Genomic DNA, 19,603 nt, shown 5'->3' with positions numbered 1-19,603 from the left:
GAAATCACTCCTCCCAGATCAAATCCCAGAGAATGGTCTGGATTGTTGGGTTGTACTGTAATGAAATTAGACTGAAGTGAATATAGCTTAAAATATGCATTTGGGGCCACGTGGCACTGTTATTCATACTGTTGGCACAGTGTGTGTGAAGCACAAATGTGATAATGTATGGAGCATGCTCTGAAATTGTAAGGAGCAACACAAATGTGAGGTTGACATTTTCCCCTAAAATTGCCAAGAAGTGCTTCCTTTTAAGGCCAGGCGTTGGTGGATATCAGGCACACAGCTATCTGAGAGGAGGAGGATGACGACTCTTGGCTTTCTTGCCTGCCACTCCATCCTCTGACAAGGCCAGAATAGCTCAGAGTTGCTGGGTCAGTTGCTGCAACCCTGCTAGGACAGATGTTATTTCCTCGTGGGGTCAAGGACACTTCAGAGTTGTGACAAAGGTTAAATGAGATTATTTAGGCAAAGTGCATAAGTACGGCGGACATTGTAAGTGCTCAGACAAATGGGAACTATTTGGTTTTATCATCATCTTCATCCCACATATCACCATTGACAGGCTGGGAAGCCCCAGTCACTACATCATAGTTCCAGGAACCTTTAAAAGAGCCGGAAACAGTATGCTGTTGGGTTGCTGAGCGAAGACAGGTGTCCTCATGCCTCTGAAATCCATAAAGGGCAGCAACGTGGGGCTTCACTTGGTCAACTGCTTCTGAATCTTTACAGGGGCGTGGCTTCCTGGAAGGGCGGGAAGAACCTCCAGGTGGGGGCGGAGCCAGAGGCCCAGTGCTCCAAAGGCCCAAGTCATTCAAATAAGATATGAATATGGTAGTGTAGCCCGGTTTCCCAGTCAGTGGGAGGACAGGTACCTCAAAGGGGCAGAGCCCTGAAGTTAAAAGAAGACGAGGACAACGCAGAGGCACAACCCGGCTTCTGGGCTGAACCAAACCCGGCATGCCTCGCGCTGGGAGAAGACATCCCTCCCCCAGCACCCGGGTCTCGCGGCCTTCCTAACGCCACATTTTTGTTCCTTGGTTCACCAAGGCAGGGATGTTGGCAGCATTGAGGGGCTCCTTCCAAACTTAGGAGCCAAATGGTTCTTGCTGGCAATATCGCCTTGTTTCACAGATGGGGAAACTGAGGCTCAAGAGGTTAAGTCCCCTCTCCAAGATCTCAGTAGTAGCTGCAGAACACTCAGTTTAGCAGGTTTTATTGATGTTTTGTTTTCACTTTCACAAACGTGTAGTGAAAACAAAACGTGGTGCACGTGGACCCCACTCCGTAGGTGAAAAAGTAACCACCCCAAATGAGGCAAAACTTGGTACTTTACCAAGCAAGTCCGTGAGCGCCCCCCAGGCTAGAGGAATTAGAAAAGCATACATTATGGGGAAGAAGGATGAAAGGAGTTGGGGTGGGAGCCAGTAGCAGTAACAAGCAAGGACAAATGATCACAGATTGATCTGGAATGTGTTGCTATGAAGAAAGTGATGAAGTGTCCCAGCTTCTCTGAGAACCAGCTCAGAGGAAATGAAAGGGGAACAGAAAGGATTAGGGTTAGAGTTAAGGCAGCACTTTCTCCCCCCGGGGATGATAATGGGGCCCTTTATTCGGTGACCAAGGAAAGATGTGGACTGGGTCACCCCTCTTCCTCCCATTTCTGAGGCCTCTGGGAATCCATCTCCTTCCACTCCCACTCAGGCCTGCTTGGAGGATAGGAATGAGCAATTTACTTTGAAAAGTCCCCACCATTCAGGTAGGAGACCCTTCTCCTGGAAGGGCCTCCTGGGCTCTTTTAAGGGTGAGGACAGCAGACATGCTGGCCCCAGGGCCCTGTGGGGAGAAGCAGCAGTCATGGCAACTCTCGCAATGTGCTCCCTGCCAAATTGATTCAAATTGGCTTGGATATGAACATATGATTAAAGGAGCAGTGTGATTCATTTATCAGGAGAGATTAAAGAGCAGCATCTGCGCAGCCTAGCTGGGGGACAATTAAGGAGCAAATCGCTAAGTGTCTGTGCCACCAGGCACAGGGGCGGGGCATGGGGGGAAGGACAACTGGTATAATTTGCCAAGAGGACACAGGACAAAAGGGGGTAGTTTGGGAGTCACTTTGTGCCACTGTGGTCCTTGCGCACAGACTGGGTGCCACGGGAGTAACACAGGGCTTTTGTCCTTGCCTATGCTTCTTATTCACGAGTCAGAGCAATCCCGAGGGCTGAGATTAGAAAGGAGGTGGCTTTGAGCTGGGCACAGGGACAGATCTGCTGTCAGTTTGGTGGGAATCACATCTTAGGGACCTGAGCTACTTTGAGTGTACAGGTAAAGGCAGGCACACCCAAAATGAAGATAGGCTTTGAGGGTCCTGCAGGTCCCTGGACTCTCCCGGGAAATTGGCGCCGAGGGGATCGCTTCCTTCCCAGCCTGGAGCCCAGCACCCTGGCTGAACTTTGCTGCAGCTTGCAGAAGCACTGGCCATGTGAGGCACAGTGAGGCAATGTTCGGCTTCCCTGGACAGCCTGTAGCCTGTGGAGTTTCCTACCACCACCTCTTACCTGGCCTCAGAGCCTTTGCTTAAGCTCTTCTTTCTTCCCAGCACACCTGCCCCAGCAATATCTACCAGTGGAAATGCCATCCTTTCTTCACACCCTCGCTCAAAACACCACCTCCTTTTAGAAGACTCCCCAGCTGTCTCCCCTCCTCACGGTGTCTCTCCTCATAATACGCCTAACTTTTCCACCAGAATCTCCACTTTATGAAAGAAAGGACCTCATCCACCTCCAGCACTTAGAAGAGTACCTAGCCCATAACAGACTGATATGAAATATGTGTTGAGTGGATAAATAATATAATTGATTGTTGCCCTGGCTGGTGTCACTCAGTGGGTTGAGCACCAGCCTTTGAACTAAAAGGTCGCCAGTTTGATTCCCTGTCAGGGCACATGCCTGGGTTGGGGGCCAGGTCCCCAGCTGGGGGTGGGTGAGAGGCAACTGACTGATGTTTCTCTCCCTCTCTTTCTCCTTCCCTTCTCCCTCTCTAAAAAATAAAATAAAATCTTAAAAAAATTGTTGAGTGGATGAATAAATGAATAATGTAAGGGTTTTTGTGTTTTGTTTTTTTTTTTTCCCACTTGAACTAAGCCCTCTGCCCCAGGCCAGGCTATTGGAGATTTATGTTGGATTTCGCACTTTACCAGAGGCCCGAGTCCATGTTGAACAGAGTGAGCTGGGACCTTGTCTGCAGGTAGTAGGGACTTTGTCATACTAGTTCCTGAAAATAGAAAACATATCAAGATATTTGAAAGCAGGAATAAAAATGTGACAGAACTGAACTTGAGGAACCAGTAGTTTTTTAAAAAGTACTTTCACTTTTACTGCCTTCTCTGTTCAACCTGGGGGGAGGTGGAGAGAGGCAGTCTCAAGTTTTGGATGGATCAATTTTACACTTCTCTCACACTCATTTTGGGGCTGACTTTTCTCCCTCCTTCCTTTTCTTGACCTTTTCTGGGAAGCCAGAAGCTCAGCATTAGAGAGAGCTGTCTGATATTCCTCCTTGCCCAAACCAGGGAGCCCGATCAACCAGCTGTAAACATGTCATGCAGGCAGGGATTAAAACTGGTCACATTACAGAAGGTAAAGAGGAGGAGGAGGAGGAGTGAGTCATTTGTTTCTAGTCCTTCTGCATGAACTGCTTCTTGGCTTCTGGGAGGAAACCAAGTGTGGACTACGGACAGAAGGCCAGCACTCCCAGCCTGTTCAGATTGCCCCGTGGTCAGTGGGGCTAGGGGCTAGCGAGTTCTGTCAAATTTTGACCAAAAAGTCTTTGGAATGACTAAAATTAAACTTTAAAAAATTCTAATACAAAGGGCTTGCATTCCTTAATAACAGCAAAAAGAGCAGACAGGATCTCTGTAATTGGTGAGATTTAACAGAGGGACCTCAGCATTTCAAGGAGAGGCCAGGCAGGACGAGGCCTGGTAGCTGTGCCAACCTGAGTCACAATCCATAGGCTCTTAAACGCGGGACTTGCGTCTCCTTTGACCAGCCCTCTCACCCCACTGCCTCTGCCTGCCCCAAATGACCTGTCAAAGCTCTCTGAGTGGCCGTGGTCTGATGTGGGAGCAAACCAGGGTGATTCCCCCAGGTCCCGACCAGAAGTCTGAGTCTGCTCCCTCATGGCCACCCTGCACTTTATCTCAGCCTGAAGGAATAGGCAGGAAAACTGGCGGAGCCAAGAGGAAAAGGACATTTATTTCCATACATTAGGTAATCAGGGAAGAGAGAGCACAGCCCAGTAAGTACAAACCAATTGCGGGAGAGGAAAGGGGGCAGCAGATGGGAGCGGCACCAGGCACTGCCCTTGGGCCCCCGAGTCTGGTGGTGTTGGAGGGATGACCTCTAGGGTTGGGTCTGGGGCTGATGGGCCACATGTTACCATGTCTAGGGTAGGTTGGGGTGGGGCAGGGTGACTGGAAGAAGAGAATGAATCAGGCTCAGGACACTGGGTGAGGACAAGTGTCTGATACATTTTAGTGCTGACCAAAACTTGCATCTTTAGTTTTTCTGATCACAAGTCCTCAACTCAAGGCCTTCCCTCTGAAGTTGAGCTTATCGTCAAGAAAACTTGGACAGAGCAGGACGAAGGCATTGCTTGGATAAACCCCAAATTGGCATAGGTGGAATGGGTTTACTTTTAAATAGGTCATTGCATTTAACATGCTGATGAGCCAAAGAAGGGTAGGGGCTGGATGTTCCGGATGGTACATATGCACCCGTCTGTGTAGGCTTGCTCAGCCCAAACCCAGAAGCACCTGGACCCAGCTCTGCTTACCCTTCTCTCCAGCTGCACAGAGAAAGGGCTGCTCTCTAAGAGTGAACATGGAGATGAAATTCCACTAGTCATTCTGGGGCCCCAGCTGCCACCACGGCCCCCTCCCGCTCTCAGGGATGCAGCTGTGATGGAGAGGTTGGGTGTTTAAATTAAAAAGTAAAAAGACAGCAGGCACTGAGAAGAGAAAGCCCTCACCCCAAGCTGGGGGGAAGTAATTGCTGTTCCAGCCCCCAAATCCTCCCCCATGGACCCAGCAACCTAGAATGTCCCAGTAGGCAATCTGTCCACCGTCCCTGAGCAGAGGGCTGAGATGGAGGTCAACTTGCTGGCTCCATGCAGTGCTAAGCCACCTGCCACTGCCCACAGTGGCCCAAGGTCAAAGCCAAGAGTGTGGCATTTTGGAGGCAGAAGGAGCAAAGAGTTCTCTTATCAGAAACTCCTCTTCCTCCACCTCTTCCACATGAGGACGTCAGACCCCACAGCCTGGAAAGCGCCCTGACCCAAGAGAATCAGCTGTTTCTCCTGCAGATCAGCAGTCAGGTGGGGAGGCCTGTGCCCCACTCTGTCCTGGGAGGGGCGCCATGGCAGCAGAAGCCCATGGGGTGGGAGGCTATGCGTTGGTCTCCGTTGGCTTGGCCTCTGTGTCGCTGTCACTCAGAGAGCTGTGGGAGTGTCGGGGCCTGGAGGTGCTGTCAACAGGGTCGTGCTCTTCATCTGACCGGTCAGGGGCAAGGGACTTCCAGTAGCTGGTGGGGCTGCAGGGAGAGAGGAATGAGGTCACAGAGGAATGACATTTCTAATCTTCAGCACCAAAGTCTTTAGCCCTGGGGAGGCCCCCAAAGACCGGTCATAGCTTTCCCCCAAAGCCACAGATTGAGAAGCAAAGGCCTTCCCTGGTTTCCCCAGAAGATATTCAGAAGAGTCAGAGAAAGGAGCACATTGTCTTGGCTCTGAAAACTTGGAAAACTCCGAGGAGAGCAATGCTGTAGCACAGTGGGTTTCAGACTTAAATCTGCGTAAGAATCAGCTGCAGGTTCCTGGGTCCTTCCCCTGAGAAATTTTGATTCATTAGCTCTCGGGTGGAACTCAGAAATTCTGCATTTTCAGCTCCCTTTCCAGAAGGTCCTGATGCAGGCCGTCCTCAGCTCACCACACTCACAGGGAGACTGAAGGCTTGGTGGTCACATGACTACAGCCTGCCTAAGGGGAAGTTGCCCCTAAAAAGATTCCAAGAAGGAGGGCCCTTCCCTGTTGGAATACTCCCAGATCTGAAACCTTTCTCCAGATCAGGTTTTCCTAAGTTCTGTGAGAATTTCTGCCCTTGACCATGGCATCATCTACTTACCTCTAGGAATGGAGACTCAGGCTGTAGAAGCTAGCAAGACCTGTGTCCCAGGGTGGCATACCTTTTCTTGGTACTGTAACCCAACCTCAGAGAGTTTTCATCAGGGCACCAGGAGCCTCCAGCTATCCCTCCCTACCAGGACGGGGAACGGCATCACCCCTGCATGGAGCAGGCTCAAGGCAGCAAGCAAGGACGGAATCTCACCTTCCAGATCCAGTCTCCTCTTTACTCTTTCCCCAAGCTCTCCCCTCCCCCACACCATCACTGACCGTTGGAGTACGCTGCAATTTCAACATTCTAGGAGAAAATGCAGCCCGGGGTGGCTGCACTCCTACCCGTGCCCTGCACCCAGTAGGTCCCTGCCCAGTGATTCCAGGGACACAGCCCTGCCTCCAGGTCCTAGAGAGCTTCCACTGGGACAAACGGGAATTCTGTTACCTCTCTGCCATAAGGTCTGAGAGTCTGAGGAGGGCCCCTGTTTACTAGGCCTTTCTGTCCCCAAAGTTCTGCCCCCAAACGGAAAGAGGAAGACACAGTGCTGCATGAAAGAACTACATTTTGTGGTGAAGAAAGGATTTGGTGGTGGGGTCCTTCCTGTGTGAGACCCCCTCCTAGGCACCCTGGATAGACTGTCTGATCTTCACAATAACTCTATGGAATGTCATGGGTTGGCTGGTTCAAAGAGATGGAGCATCTTGCCCCAGGTCACACAGCCAGTATGTAAATTTGAACCTGGGACTCTTAGACCTCAAAGCCTTTCGATGCTCCACCGTGCTGCTAGCCTGGGTGACCTGAGGAGAAAACAAGGCTAAACCTGAATTCTCCACACCAGTCTGGGTGACAGTCTGGGGTGTGTGCGAAGATAGGTCTGTTTCTCTCTCTCTCTCCCACCCCCCGGGGAGAAGGAACAGCCTGATAAAAAACATGTTCAATTATGCAAAATGGTTCAGGAATGGGGCAGTCTGGTTAATAGTTATCGTATTTCTCATGAATGAATTACCATTTTTAAAGGAACCAGAATAGCACAAAACACATTTAATACAAACTAGACTGAGCATAAATGAGTCTTACTCTGATGGGCCAAAGGCACTTAAGGACTCTGGGGTGTCTCGGGGACAAAATTATAAAGCCCAATGATGACTATGCAACATAGAAAAAATTGGGGTTATTTTAGCTTTGGGGTTGTTTGAATTCTAAATTAGTGGGAGCCTGGTTTTATTTTTATTTTTTTTTAGACAGAATTTCTGGGCATCCGATGCTGAGGTCTGCTGTTAGGCAAAGGAAGGACTGGTTTTGTGGAAAGACAGTGCGGTTATTTTACACGCAGGGGTTGGTGAGGCAGACACCAGGGCTGGTACCCAGATGCAGACTGGGCGCTGCTGGAAGGCCTGGGATGCACCTTTCCATTCTCTCACCTCTTCTCGGAGTGGGGCTGCAGCCCCTGCTCCCACATTCCCGTGCTGGCCAGGCAGACCCCTGGATACGTGACAGCCTGGTTTCAACACTGTTCCATCTGATTGCTGGACAGGGACAGAGGAAGTGGGCAGGGGTAGCTCCGCGCCTCTCTTCCCTGCTCTGTGGAGCCACAAGATCCCCTTGCTCCTGCCTTGGGTGCCCTTTGGCCAGTCTCGTGGCTGTACCAGGACAGCTGTCGGAGAGCCAACGGCCCTCCCCAGGGCAAGGGTCAGGGCTGGCAATTTTAACATTTTAACTAAGCTGTTTAAAAAGCTTTCCTCCCCACAAGCCTCTGTCTCCTTCTCAGCGCTGTCACAAACAATTTGGTATACAAGCTAATTCCTGCTGGGTGAGCTCAGGGTGGCGGCCCCCTCCCCTTGCCTTAGCTACGGATGGTTCATGTTGTGAATTCGCGCTGGTCCCCATCACCAGATGGGAAGCTGAGCCTCCATTCTGCCCTCGCCCCCACTCCTGGCAGTTTATTCATCCAAAGCCAGTCCATGCTGAGTCCAACTAGGTCCTCCCTCCCCTGCTCTTGTCTTGCTGGCTCTGCATTGGCTGGCTAGCTCCTGGCTGGGTGCCCACTCTCCCCACGGTGAATACAATCCTCCTCGGAGGTGGTGGTGTGTAGGGTTTCAGGACTACTCCTGTTTTCCTGGTGGACAAGAGGAACTGTGCTGGTGGCTGGGGGAAGAAACAGCTTTATGCGTTTTTGTTGTTGGTTGTGGACTCCAGGGTGATGATGGGCTAAGGGTCCTGGAGTCTGAAATCCACCAGTTGTCAGTCAGTGTGGAATGGCCTGGCTGGGCCCCTCTTCAGGTAGGGGTGCAGCGCTCAGAGGGGCCTGGCCCTCTCTGCTCTCCTAACCTCCCCCGGGGTCTAGCAACTGATTCCTGTGCTGGGGCAGCAGGGTACTTGGCAGGGCTGCTAAGGGGAAGGCTGAGGTGGTAGACACATATCATTATTTCTGTCCTTTCTCACTGTGGAGCTGACATGGCTCCCTAGTGCCACAGAGATGCTTCCTGCTCTTCTCAGAGTACCTGCAACCATCTGCCACACGAGGGAAGCGACAGAGCAGTGCTGAGACCAAGGGCTTGATTTCCAAGCACCTCAGCACCCGAGGAATCAGCGTTGGCCATGAGCTTGGTCTGGATTCAAGTTCTATCTTCCCCATCCCTTCCCCCACTAAATCTCATCCCATCACCCATCTCTAAACAGCTTTGAGTACCCTTCACTTCCACTTGCTCTGTTCTTTAAAACATAACCAATCCCTTTGGTATAAAGGCGGTGTGCTTGTCAGCTGCCCCACTGCACAGGCCCACAAGCATGCGACAGGTGTGTGTTAGTTCATGCATCCAGGAAACAAATGCCTGTGCCCCAGGGGGCTATGCTCTGGGGTCATACCTCCTGGGAAGCAGCAAGCTTGCCCTGGGAGGGTACCATGCCAGAAACAGCTTCACATAACCGGGGTGATCCAAATGTCATCACCCACCAGGGAAACTGGTAACAATGGGATTTGAATGAGTCAGTCTCTGCCTTCCTTCCAAGGTGGGGGTGTGGGTAGAAAGGGCCTAACTGCTGGATCTCCCTCCCCGCAGGGAGCTAAGACAGGGGGAGGCAGAAAAGCCAGGATGGGGCTGTCACTCAGCAGCTGCTAATTTCTATTCATTAACACTTTACAAGATGAGCACAGATGAGGTGACGCCCACGTGTGGGCTTCAGCTGGGAGGGGTGGGGAAAGAATCGGGCATCTCCAGGTCTGCTGTAGGGTACAGTACGGCGGGGGTGGGAGCCCTGTGAACCTGCACTCCTAGGCTTGACATCCATGCCAGAGAGGAAGGCGGCATTGCAGGGCACGGGATAGCTGAGCAAAAGACCCCATGACAGCTGGTGGCCACTGATGCACCAGCTGTCACAAAAAGTGCACACACTTTCTTGGGCCCAGCCTGCTGGGGCCACAGACAAGAGCTCCTATATGGGTGCTGTCAGGCCCAGGTAGCAAACATTTTGCCCATGTGCTCTGCCTTGGGCTGCACGGAGGAGTGGTTATGGACCTATGGAACAGCCTGCACTCAGATTCTGTCAGTATTGCTTCCTAGCTGTGAGAGCTTGGCAAGTGACTTAACTCCCCTGAGCCTCAGTCTCCTCTTCTGTAAAATGGTGCTAATCAGACCTTTGTTATGGGGTTAACGTGAGAATTAAGTGAGTGCAGTGTGGCAGTAAGTAGGAGGGTGCCTGGCCCGGGGTGGACTCGATAAGTGGGAGCTGTGACTGACATCATCAGCAAGTTCACCTGCCTGGGCTCAGGGCTCTGCTCTCCGAGGCAGCCAGGAGGCTCTCCGAGGCCAGGCCCACCTGAGAGAAATGCGGGAGGGGCCCAGGTGGTGGCAGGAGGGGCAGGAGCACGTTAGTTCACACTGAGTGGCACACGCCATGCTGCACTGCACGCCAGGTGCCACCTACTGCACTAGTCGCTCTCGGGCCGGTACAGGTACCGCATCATCAGGCTGTCCACCTCTTTCTTACGCTTCTTCTCCTCCTTCCGAGATGGCCGGCGCGCCTGCCCGGCCTCCTCATTTTCCACAGCCGGGCCCTTCTTCACGCTGGAGCGGCTGTGGCCTGAGACGGTGGAGCCACTGGATGTTGACGAGGAGGATTCAGACTCCGTCTCTGTTCTCTTTCTTCTCGATCTGGACTTCTTCTTGCCCTTTCGAGAGCGCCCCTTCTTCCGCCGCTTGTGCTCCGAGGAATCTTCTGAGCTGGAGCTGGAACTGGAGCTGGAGCTGCTCCTCTTCTTGCTCCGGCTCTTCCGGCTGCTGCGGGACCGGGACCGACAGACATCGGCAGCAGAGGCGGAGCGCCGGATGCTGGCGGCCGGCTCTGGGGGGTCCAGCTGGGCGCTCCGGGCACTCTGGATGCTCTTCCGGTCGTCCTCCTCGGAGTCAGGCTCCAGGCTGCTCCGCTGGAACGGGACGGGTTTGTAGCTCAACACCTCATTGATGGCAGCCTCCAGGTCTGGGTCCAGGTAGGAGTGGCGGCTGACGGGGCGGATGCTGGAGCCGAGAGGCTCATCCGTGGCAGAGGCGGAGCTGCGTGGCTGGGGTGGCACCGACAGGCTGCGGGCCAGCGACGGGTGGCTGTACTGGGAGTGGGCCTCACTCAGGGCCACACTGGCTCCATCATCCCACTCATCCAGGCAGCTCCGGCCCAGGGACAGGCGGGAGTCAGGGCTTTCCCGGCCGCGGCGCGAGGCCCGGCTCAAGGAAGGGCTGAAGGTCGACAGGCTGTCAAGCCTCGAGGTGCTGCGGCGGGAGCTCGGCGAGCCCGACAGGGAGAAGCTCATGGAGGAGCGGGCCCTGTCTTCACCCGAGCCACGTGTGGCTGAGGAGGCCCGGCTGACAGGCGCAGAGACGGCCGAGGCCCGGTCGAAGTCTGAACCCCATCGCTTCTCCAGGCCCCGGCTGGCACGGCCCCCAAGCTCCGAGAAGATGGAGCCACGTTCATCTGGCTCCTCGGGCTTCCTGCCCTGGCCTGGTTCCTCCCTGGGGCTCCGGCGGGCCTTCCGGGGGGGCCTCTCGGGGGAGGCAGCCCGCTCGCTCAGGGTGGTGAAGAGTGAATCCGCATCCCCCGCGCCCCCGATGGAGTCCTTCAGGGTGAGCCTCTTCCGATAGCTCAGGGAGCTCAGTGCGGAGGCTGGCCTCTCCTCCACCCCCTTGCCCTCCTTGCCCTCCTTCCCGAGGGTGCTGAGGGCCGTTCTGAGGGAGCAGGTGAGACCGAGGAGGAAAGAACCAACAGCGGATGAGGGGAAGCACAGAGAGAGAGAGAAAGGAAGAGGCATTAAACCTAGAGAATGAAGACAAGGGGAGGGAGGAGAAAAGAGGAGGAGAAATCGGCAGCAGCCCTGGCAAAGTGGCGGTGAGAGCGTCGGAGGAAATGAAGCAAAATAATTTGCGTCAGTGAAAATAGCTTCATGGAGAATGTCATGTAAATTAGACTATTGTTCTATTTCATCACTTTTCCCCCTCTAAAACGTTTAGTTCAATTTATTTCATTGTCAACTACCTGGAGCCTCGTGCCACGCCGTGGTGAACGGCAGTGGGGCGGGGAAGGCAGTATTATCTGCAATAACAAAATGTTGTTCCGCTGAATAAATTAAACCAATTAGAGGGGGCCACTGGGTGCTTGTGGTGAGGGGCTGGCCTTGCGAAGGGGCCTCAGGGGAGTGGGAGGAGAAGAGGGATTACTTTTTCTGCCCAGCCTGAATGCCACCTCTGGGAGGGGGTGGGGAAGGGTGTGCATGGGGATGAGAAGGCTCTGAGTTGGGGAGAAGGGGGCGGGGGAATGGCAGCAGGGAAGTGGACACGGAAGGGGTGGGAGCAGAGGGCCGCTCTCCCTGCTGCTGAGCTGGCTGGTCCTGCTGGCTGGTCGATGAGGGATGGGGAAGGTAGAGCTCTGGATTCCAGAGGTAGTTGCTTGACCAGAAGACTGTAAATGGGCCAGGAAACAGGGGGCAAGCCCTTCCACCCTCTACCATGGGTGTGAGCAGGAAGCATGGAAGTGGGGGGCAGTGAAGAGATTAGAGGAAGGAGAGAATGGGCAGAGACAGAGGGCAATGTGTGTGCGGCTGTGACAGGGGAGTCAGAACCAGTGCTTTTTCTGCAGCTATTCCTGTTAAGATCTCTAAGAGCCCAAATGATGGGGTAGTTCAATCAACATGTGTGGAAGGAATAAGTGGGGGATGAAGTTAAATCTACACCAAACCAAAGCCCTGAGCCTGGTAGGAAAGTACTGCCCGAGTAATAAGGGCACCGCAGACCTTGGCCAAGAAGAAACCGATCACGTGTGCTCATTCCACATGCTGGGGGCACTCAGGGCCCCTCACACTGATGCCACGCAAGAGAGGCAGATGGCGGGAGGCCTGCCCTCTTTGGCGTAAAGGCAGACTGCGCATCCATGCCTGGGGCATGAGCTGGCTTTTCCTCCCAGCTCAAGGCCACATGCTTACCTGGAACTCTTCAAGCTGCCATCCTCGGAAGCTGCCTTGGAAGGCCCCTTGTTTTTCGACAACCAGGACTTGACTCCGTCGACTCGGTCCTCCAGCTCCGAGTCCACATCTGAGTCCCCCTCGCTATGGGATGAGGAACAGAAGGGTGGGCAAGGCTGGGGGAGAGGGGATCACCTGCTGCCCAGCAGGGAGCGCCCAAGAGGCAGAAGGTGTGGTTTGGGTGGGGGCGGGATGCAGGGTGGCATGCGTGTCAATCAGTGAGTCAGGGGGAACGGAGAGGTTAGCTAGAGCACACCATTCATAAGAACCCTGTCCCCACTCAGCAGGCCACACTGTGTGACAGCCACCAAGAACACCCTGAGGAGCTTGGGGTGAGGGCACCTCCCATTCCACTTTGTGTGAGAGGCTGCTGTTCAGCAAACCAACCCAAAGAGATTGATAAGGAGACCATTCATTCGTCAATTAGCCCTAAATGGCTCTTGGTTAAAAAAGGAGTCCTGGGCCCTTCAGCTACTCCCTGGGGCCTATCTGCTGTTTCTCCTCTGCCCACACCCCCACACATGGCTGTAGCTGCTGTGATTTTCTATGCCTTCCCTGCAAGAGCAGGGCTGCTGGCCATGGTGCAGAAAAGAGAAGAGATATTAGGACTCTAAGTTAGCTTGAACCAGGAGTCTCCTGAGCTGATGGCAATGCTACCCTGGGCACTCGAGGCTGTATCCCAGACCCATTCTGTGATTGCCTTGGCTCTTGAGAAACAGAAAGGAAAAAGAGAGGACAGCATTTTCCAAGGAGTTGGCAATAACTTCAGAATTTGAATTGCGCCCTGGAGATCAAGTCGGGCCCAGAAAGTCCCAAACAAGGGCTCTGACACTAAGTCTCCTCTTCTGTCCTCTGGACAGCCTCCAGTGCGCCTTTCGGCCAAGATGGACTGAGCCCTCTCTAGTTGCAGGAAAGCCCAAGAGTCAAACTCTCGTAAAGCAGCGAGGTCTTGGAGACAGCTTCCGAGTGAGAATGCTCCTAGAATTCTGCAAAACGTCTGCTCACCATGTTCCTCTGCTACATATGTGCTAGGATTTCTCCTTGATATAAATTTCCTTTCATCTGTGTCAACAGGAGCAACCCTGTTCCTGAGTTATGTTCTTGAATAAATAGCCACACAGGCCTGTGTGTGTGCGCATGCATGTGTACGCACACACACAAAACCACCAGGGTTTGTTCTGGGGACTGTGAGAGAGAGAGCATGACTCGTGGTACGGGGAATAAAAGGCATATTTTATGGGCTTCCGTCAAACACAGAATTATAACAAAGATGAGGCTGGCTGATGCCCCGGGTAAATAGGAGTTTAGCAGACAGCCCCAAAACCGCTAATGCGAGCCCTGTGCCCATCCGAGCCCAGCAGATTTACTATGGTGCAAGGACCCCATGGAATGCCAATACCACCTGATTTATACATTCATGCAAAAAACCTCCTTCTCCAGCTTCAGAGCCTGTAATTTATCACCGCCATTCATAACCATATTGATTGCCTTTAGAAAGGCAAAATCTATGTCTACATGTTAAAAGCATTTCTGTATAAATCTCCCTTAATACCGCGCTGTTTACTGCTTTCATTAAGGTTATGGCAATAACAACTGTATCTCTAAGTAAATCGAAACATTATTTTTCTGCCCGCCTTAGCACGCTCGTTCAATAACTTGGAGCTGAGGCCCAGAGCTGCCGAGGAAGGAGCCACGTCGCCTCTTTGTCATCAGCAGGAGCCCAGCTTGGACTGCATGGCCTTATGCGCCTGCGTGAGTGCACGCTGGGGTGTGTGTGTGTACACACCCGTGTGTTGTGCCTGGCGATGATTTAGAATATGATCTTAAATGCGCATTTTATCAGTCCTTAAAGCTGCTACAGCCCCAGGATGGTGGGACCGGAACACACAGGGGACAGACGGTCACGGGCCCAGAATACGAATTTTCCTCCTTACGTTCAGAGCAATGAATAGGTTGAGAAGCTGGCCTGCCTGCCCTCGCCTTCCCTTTAGTTTTGAGCATATAGATGATGTTTGGGTTCTTTTCCTTAAATAACCAAGCCCGTAAACAAACTCTAGGGGCAGGTAGGCTCAGGGGGCAGTTGAAATTTTAAATGGTTGGAATTAAACCTTGTGTCAAATACAATTTATGTCCAGGCTCATGTGCTATTAGTTAACTGGGAGCCGAATCGCGAGGGAACAAACAAACGGAGACAGAACGGCGGGGGATATTAATTGTGTGTGACAACCGGGCTCCAGCGGCCCTCTATCACTGTTACACACTATTACATTTATCATTAGCTCTCACAGAGTCCTTTGCGCTGCCGCCAGCCCATCCTGGCCAGGGCAGGAGGCCTGCCAGGCAAGAGAGAGTGGGGGAGGAAACCCAATGCCATGCTAAAAAAACAACCTCCCCAAAACGGCCCTATCGAACTTGATGGAGGATCACCAGGGGCCGCCTGGAGGCCCGCACATCTGCATCCACTGTCCGGCTCCCACCTGACAGAAGAAAAGGAGGAGGGGCGGATTTCCTGGGCTTCCTGCCACCTGACAGACAGCACCAGCACAAGGCTGGGGGCCTTGTTCCTCTGCCCAAGGTGCCCGCAGGGAGTAAAGTAAACACATCTGGCTGCATTCCCTTCCCCAGCCACGGCAGAGCAGCCCGTGATTAGCTGCCTGAATGCTTTCTCCAAACAAGTGACTGCTAGATGCCCCTCGCTTCCTACCCTTGTCTGCCAAAAGAAGGTGGCAGACCTTTCAAAATGAAACATACCCACTTCTTGCAGGCAGCTCGGGCTCCAGAGGATCCCAAGGATGTGAACAAATCCACCCCAAACAGACGTTTCCCCAGAGCAATAGGCTGGAGAGGTCAGCCACACTTGGTTTCGGAGGAAGGAGTGGGCTGGGGCCCAGGAAGGCAGACTGTGGGCACTACCAACTGAGACTGAGTTCTCCTTGACCATGGAGCCCCTGTCCTACCCGCCAGCCGGAACCTTCCTGGGGGAATGCAGCTGTGGCCTGCCCTCTGGCTCTGAGGCAGGGCCCCGCCTGTTGCCCTGCCCTCCCTCAGGACGGAGTCAGCAGTGTTAGTGTGAGAGCCTAGTTCAGAGGAGATGCGAGAGGCTGCGTGTTGCCATGCGCCATGCATCGGGCCAGTGCGAGGCCACTGTTAGGGCGGTTAGACACCACACGAGGCGAGGCAGAGAGCGCATGCGCTCCAGTCCTCACGGTTTATTTTTTCTTTTCTGATACTTTGTCACCATGTCCTGCAAACTGGAAACAGAAAGAGAATGGTGGGCAGGGGAGCCAGAAAAAGACAGAGAAATCAATGGGCAAACCAAAGTGGGCCCCTCGGCTGAGGACCCCTCTTTCCTCAGGAGGAGACGGCTCTGGCTGACTGAGAGCAGAAGGCAGGACGAGCGAGAGCGCTGTCCTCAGAGACAGCTCCGGGCTGCCCCTGGCAACGTTCCCCTGACCCGAAGGAGCAGGCTCCCTGGGACTGGCCTGTGGGATGGGGCCCTGGGCTCACACAGGACAGGGGGCAGCTCTGGGGAGTCTGCTCAGGGCTGTGCTGGGAGCTTCTCCAGGGCCTGTCCACCCCCACGCCTCTGCCTGCCAGGCTGCCTGCCTCATGACTTCCTCCTCAGCCTGAGACTACAAATCTCTCTCTCCTAAACCATTCCTTGGGTGGGTTTTATGAGAGAAAGTCTCTGGCATGGTAACAAGGCACCTCGGCCCTTAAATCTCTGCTGTCTCCAGAGTAGGGCAGGCACCACAGGAAATGCAGCTAAGTGAGGGAATAACTCATCTCGAAGAGGCAGAGCTGGACAGCCAGGTTCGGGGCAGGCCTGAGCAGGGAGGACCGGGAGGAGGAGGGGCGGAGTCTCAGCCAGGCAGCACCTGGCCTGCCCTCAGCTGCGGCAGGACAGGGCCATGCTGGGTTCTGACAGCAAGGGGAGGGAGGCTGGTGGCTTGGTGACAGGGAGACAGAGGTTGTAGCTGTTCTTCCTGGTGGCCTGGGCCAGAGTTCCATCAAAAGGGTCTCTGTGCTGTCTGAGCAGCCCTAGGGGCCCCTCTTACCTGTTGATAAGGTCCTCATTTTCATCGCTCTCCATCTCATCCTCAATGGCGGCCTGCAGGTCCCCGATGCGCTTGAAGGCCAGCTTCAGGTCAGCCTGCAGGCTCTGGTTAGCGGCCTCCAGACTCTCCAGATCCATTTCCTAGGAGATGGGATGGGTAGTCCAGGTCACAGGTGGACTAGTCTCCTATCCAGCTGTCCCCGAGAAAGCCTACTTCCAGTCCCTACCAGCCAGGCAGGAGCTACAGGGGTGCAAGCCCACAGAGCTTTATTATTGTTGTTATTATTGTTGTTGTTGTTATTTCTGCTCTGGTGTTGCTGGGCTGTTGGGCCTGGTCTGGCCTATTGAAGACTCCAAGACCACCCTTGGCCCCTGACCTGCCCCCAGGGCTTCCTGAACTGTCTTCTTTCCTACAATTCTCTAAATCACGGTTTCTTTGTGGCCCACTCCCCACCAGCCCAGGGGTCAGGTGTGTGCTGAGCAGCTACTCAGAGGGCTGCCAGCTTGGGGCCCAGGGTGGGGTGCATTACCAGTTCGTGCTTCTTGCGGCTGGCCTCAGCCTCCTTCCTGGCCAGCTCGCCCATCTCCTCCTTGGTGTCCCGGAGCTGCCGCTGCAGCCTCTTGTTCTGCTCTTTCTCCCGGTTCTCAGCTGCTATGCGCTGGTCCCGCTCCTCAGTCAGCTTCTCCATGTTTTCCTTGAGCCGGCTGGCCAGGCTCTAGACAGGGAGGCAGGAAGAGGGGCCCATCAGCCAGGCAGAGAGAAGGCTGGGGCAGAACTCTGGAGTCAGGAGGCTTGGGGTCCATCTCTGGCACCAGCATGCACTGGTATGTGGGCAAGAAACTAAAGCCCTCTGGGGCAGCTTCCTTTGCCTTGCTGCAAACGGGGAGAATGACACCTAGTCCCCCGAGGGTCTTTTAAGGACCGAATCAGGTATGCTGTGTGAAGGCGCCCTGGAATACGGAAGGTGCTAGTGTCAGCGTTGTAACTACCGACGTCTGGCCACAGTCTGGGACTGTCCACATGGACACCGTGTGCAGGGCCTCCATGAGCGCAGACTTCCCTCAGCCACCCTGAACCTGGCAGTTCCAAAAGCTGGATCCTGAGCTCGGAGGTAAACGGCTTTACTGAGAGTTCCCAGGTGAGGGGGAGACTAAGGAGCCATCGGATTCCCAGCACGGAGCCATCCGTCTAAGCCTGATGAGTCTCTCTTCCCCCAGAAACTTGAACACACTGTTTCCTGCTGGGCCACAGGGTGCTGAGCGAGAAGTGACCTGGAGAGTGGGGTGGAGGGTGAGGGAAGGACTTCGTTTCCACCCTGACTTCCCCCCGGGTCTCTGCCTCTCAGAGCCCTCCATCTCTGTGTCTCTGCGATCACAGTGCTAGGCTGCGTGATCTCTAGGGGCCACTTGGGTTTCATAATCTGGGAGCAGAAGGGACAGTGAAAGAGAGCTGAGGAAAGGGACTGGGACCCACAAGAAAAGGAGACAAGTAAAGTAGGTCTGTCCTGTGTCCAGTGGACCAATGGCCTCTTCTGCCCCATGAAAGCGCTGTGACTTCACTTAGCCCTTCCTGTATGTAAAATGGAGATCAAACTATTATGAAGGTAGAACATGAACTATTATTAACTTCTGATTCTCCCTAGCTCTCCTGAAGACTGGGACTCTATCTTGGGAGGTTCAGCCATGTTCTCTTCCTAGGTCAAGGGTATAATGCCCTTGGGTGCCCGCAGCCAGCTCCACAGTCCCCTGCTTCCACCCCTACCCTAGTGCTTGCCCCGCCGATGAGGGGTTGATAGAAGGTGGACGGAATGTTCCTCAGCACTTGCACCTGCGAACACAGTTCTCCTGAAGAGCTGTCGGTGCTCAGACACACGTCCACAGGCTCGAGAAGGAGGAGGACTTAAAAAATTAGGGTGAGAGGGGCGGAAGCCCAGAGAGAGAATGCTGCCTGCCTCTTTCGTCCCGTCTGCTCTGCCAGAAAGTGAGGGAGCTGGAGCGTGCAGGCTTCAGGACACGGAACAGAATTTGGAGTGTAGAGATTACAGCCGAGAGGAAGGAGAGAGAAAACGAGAAGGGGTGAGCAGAAAAAGGAGAAGGGTTGAAGGGAAGAGAATGAAAAGTAGAGGGAGAGGAGGAATGGCGGGGGTGGGGGGAGGAAGAAACAGGGAGAGGGTAAGAGAGAAGAGTAAGATTCGGGAGAGGGAAAATGCAAAGAGAAGAATGGGACAAAAACAAAGAAAAATGACAGAGGGTGAAAAAGTGGAGATGAGAAGGGTGGGAAGAAATGAGGAAAAAAGGGAATAGAAAAGGGAAGGGAGAGAAAGAGACAGCAGTGAGATGAGAGAACAGACTTCAGCCTCATAGAAGTGGCGCCATTCACTGCATATTTATGACCCTGCCAGAGAGCGAGTGAGGCGGACCTGCGGGGGGAGCTCATGGTGGAGGAAAATATGAAGACGAAAAGCTAAGCTGCTCTGGTCCCTTGGCAGAAAGTAAGCACGGAGACAGAATGTAAAGCAGGCAGGCTCCGTGGTGCCCAGAGAACAGGCCAGGCGGGCAGGGGAGAAGGCACCGCCCCGTCAGCTGGCCTGGCAGCTTGGCAGACGCCTCTGAGAAGCATCCGCTGGCCTGCCCGGCCCTGCTCAGCATGTGTGGCTCTAGCTGCAAAGGCAGCTCTGCCCTGGTCACTGTGGACCAGGAGACGTGTGCACCCACCTCCAGCCGCTTCACTTGAGTCCTTTCAAACTCCAGGCGTGTCTCCAGCTCTCGGATCTTAGCTTCCTGCCTGCTCACCAAGGACTTGTCCACCATGGACTGTTCTAGGAACTCCACTTGGCTCTGGAGGGCTTGTAGCTGGGGGTGGAAGCAG

At 53.9% G+C, this 19,603-nt stretch overlaps 1 protein-coding gene across 20 annotated transcripts in view; it reads right to left on the bottom strand.

Moving 5' to 3' along the window:
- Nucleotides 1-4,232: 4,232 nt before the first annotated feature.
- The window catches only part of MYO18A (myosin XVIIIA), a 93,123-nt gene continuing 77,752 nt past the window's right edge, over nt 4,233-19,603 (bottom strand). For 11 of the 20 annotated variants that reach the window (XM_045836499.1, XM_045836500.1, XM_045836506.1 and 8 more), the window contains 7 exons: nt 19,450-19,587; nt 17,265-17,450; nt 16,736-16,875; nt 15,884-15,928; nt 12,639-12,761; nt 10,097-11,388; nt 5,454-5,588 (listed from right to left, as the gene is read on the bottom strand). In XM_045836499.1, coding sequence (XP_045692455.1) covers nt 10,101-11,388; nt 12,639-12,761; nt 15,884-15,928; nt 16,736-16,875; nt 17,265-17,450; nt 19,450-19,587 — 1,920 coding nt within the window. In that variant the 3' untranslated portion in view covers nt 5,454-5,588; nt 10,097-10,100. Of the gene's footprint in view, nt 5,589-10,096; nt 11,389-12,638; nt 12,762-15,883; nt 15,929-16,735; nt 16,876-17,264; nt 17,451-19,449; nt 19,588-19,603 lie in introns of all 20 variants that reach the window. The other 9 variants (XM_045836515.1, XM_045836511.1, XM_045836514.1 and 6 more) reach the window with 3 other exon arrangements.

The sequence above is a fragment of the Phyllostomus hastatus genome, unplaced genomic scaffold, assembly GCF_019186645.2.
Source record: "Phyllostomus hastatus isolate PE091 unplaced genomic scaffold, TTU_PhHast_1.1 phas_contig_210, whole genome shotgun sequence".
Classification (NCBI taxonomy): domain Eukaryota; kingdom Metazoa; phylum Chordata; class Mammalia; order Chiroptera; family Phyllostomidae; genus Phyllostomus; species Phyllostomus hastatus.
Note: the sequence above shows the minus strand (reverse complement) of the source record. Positions and strands in the feature narration are given on the sequence as shown.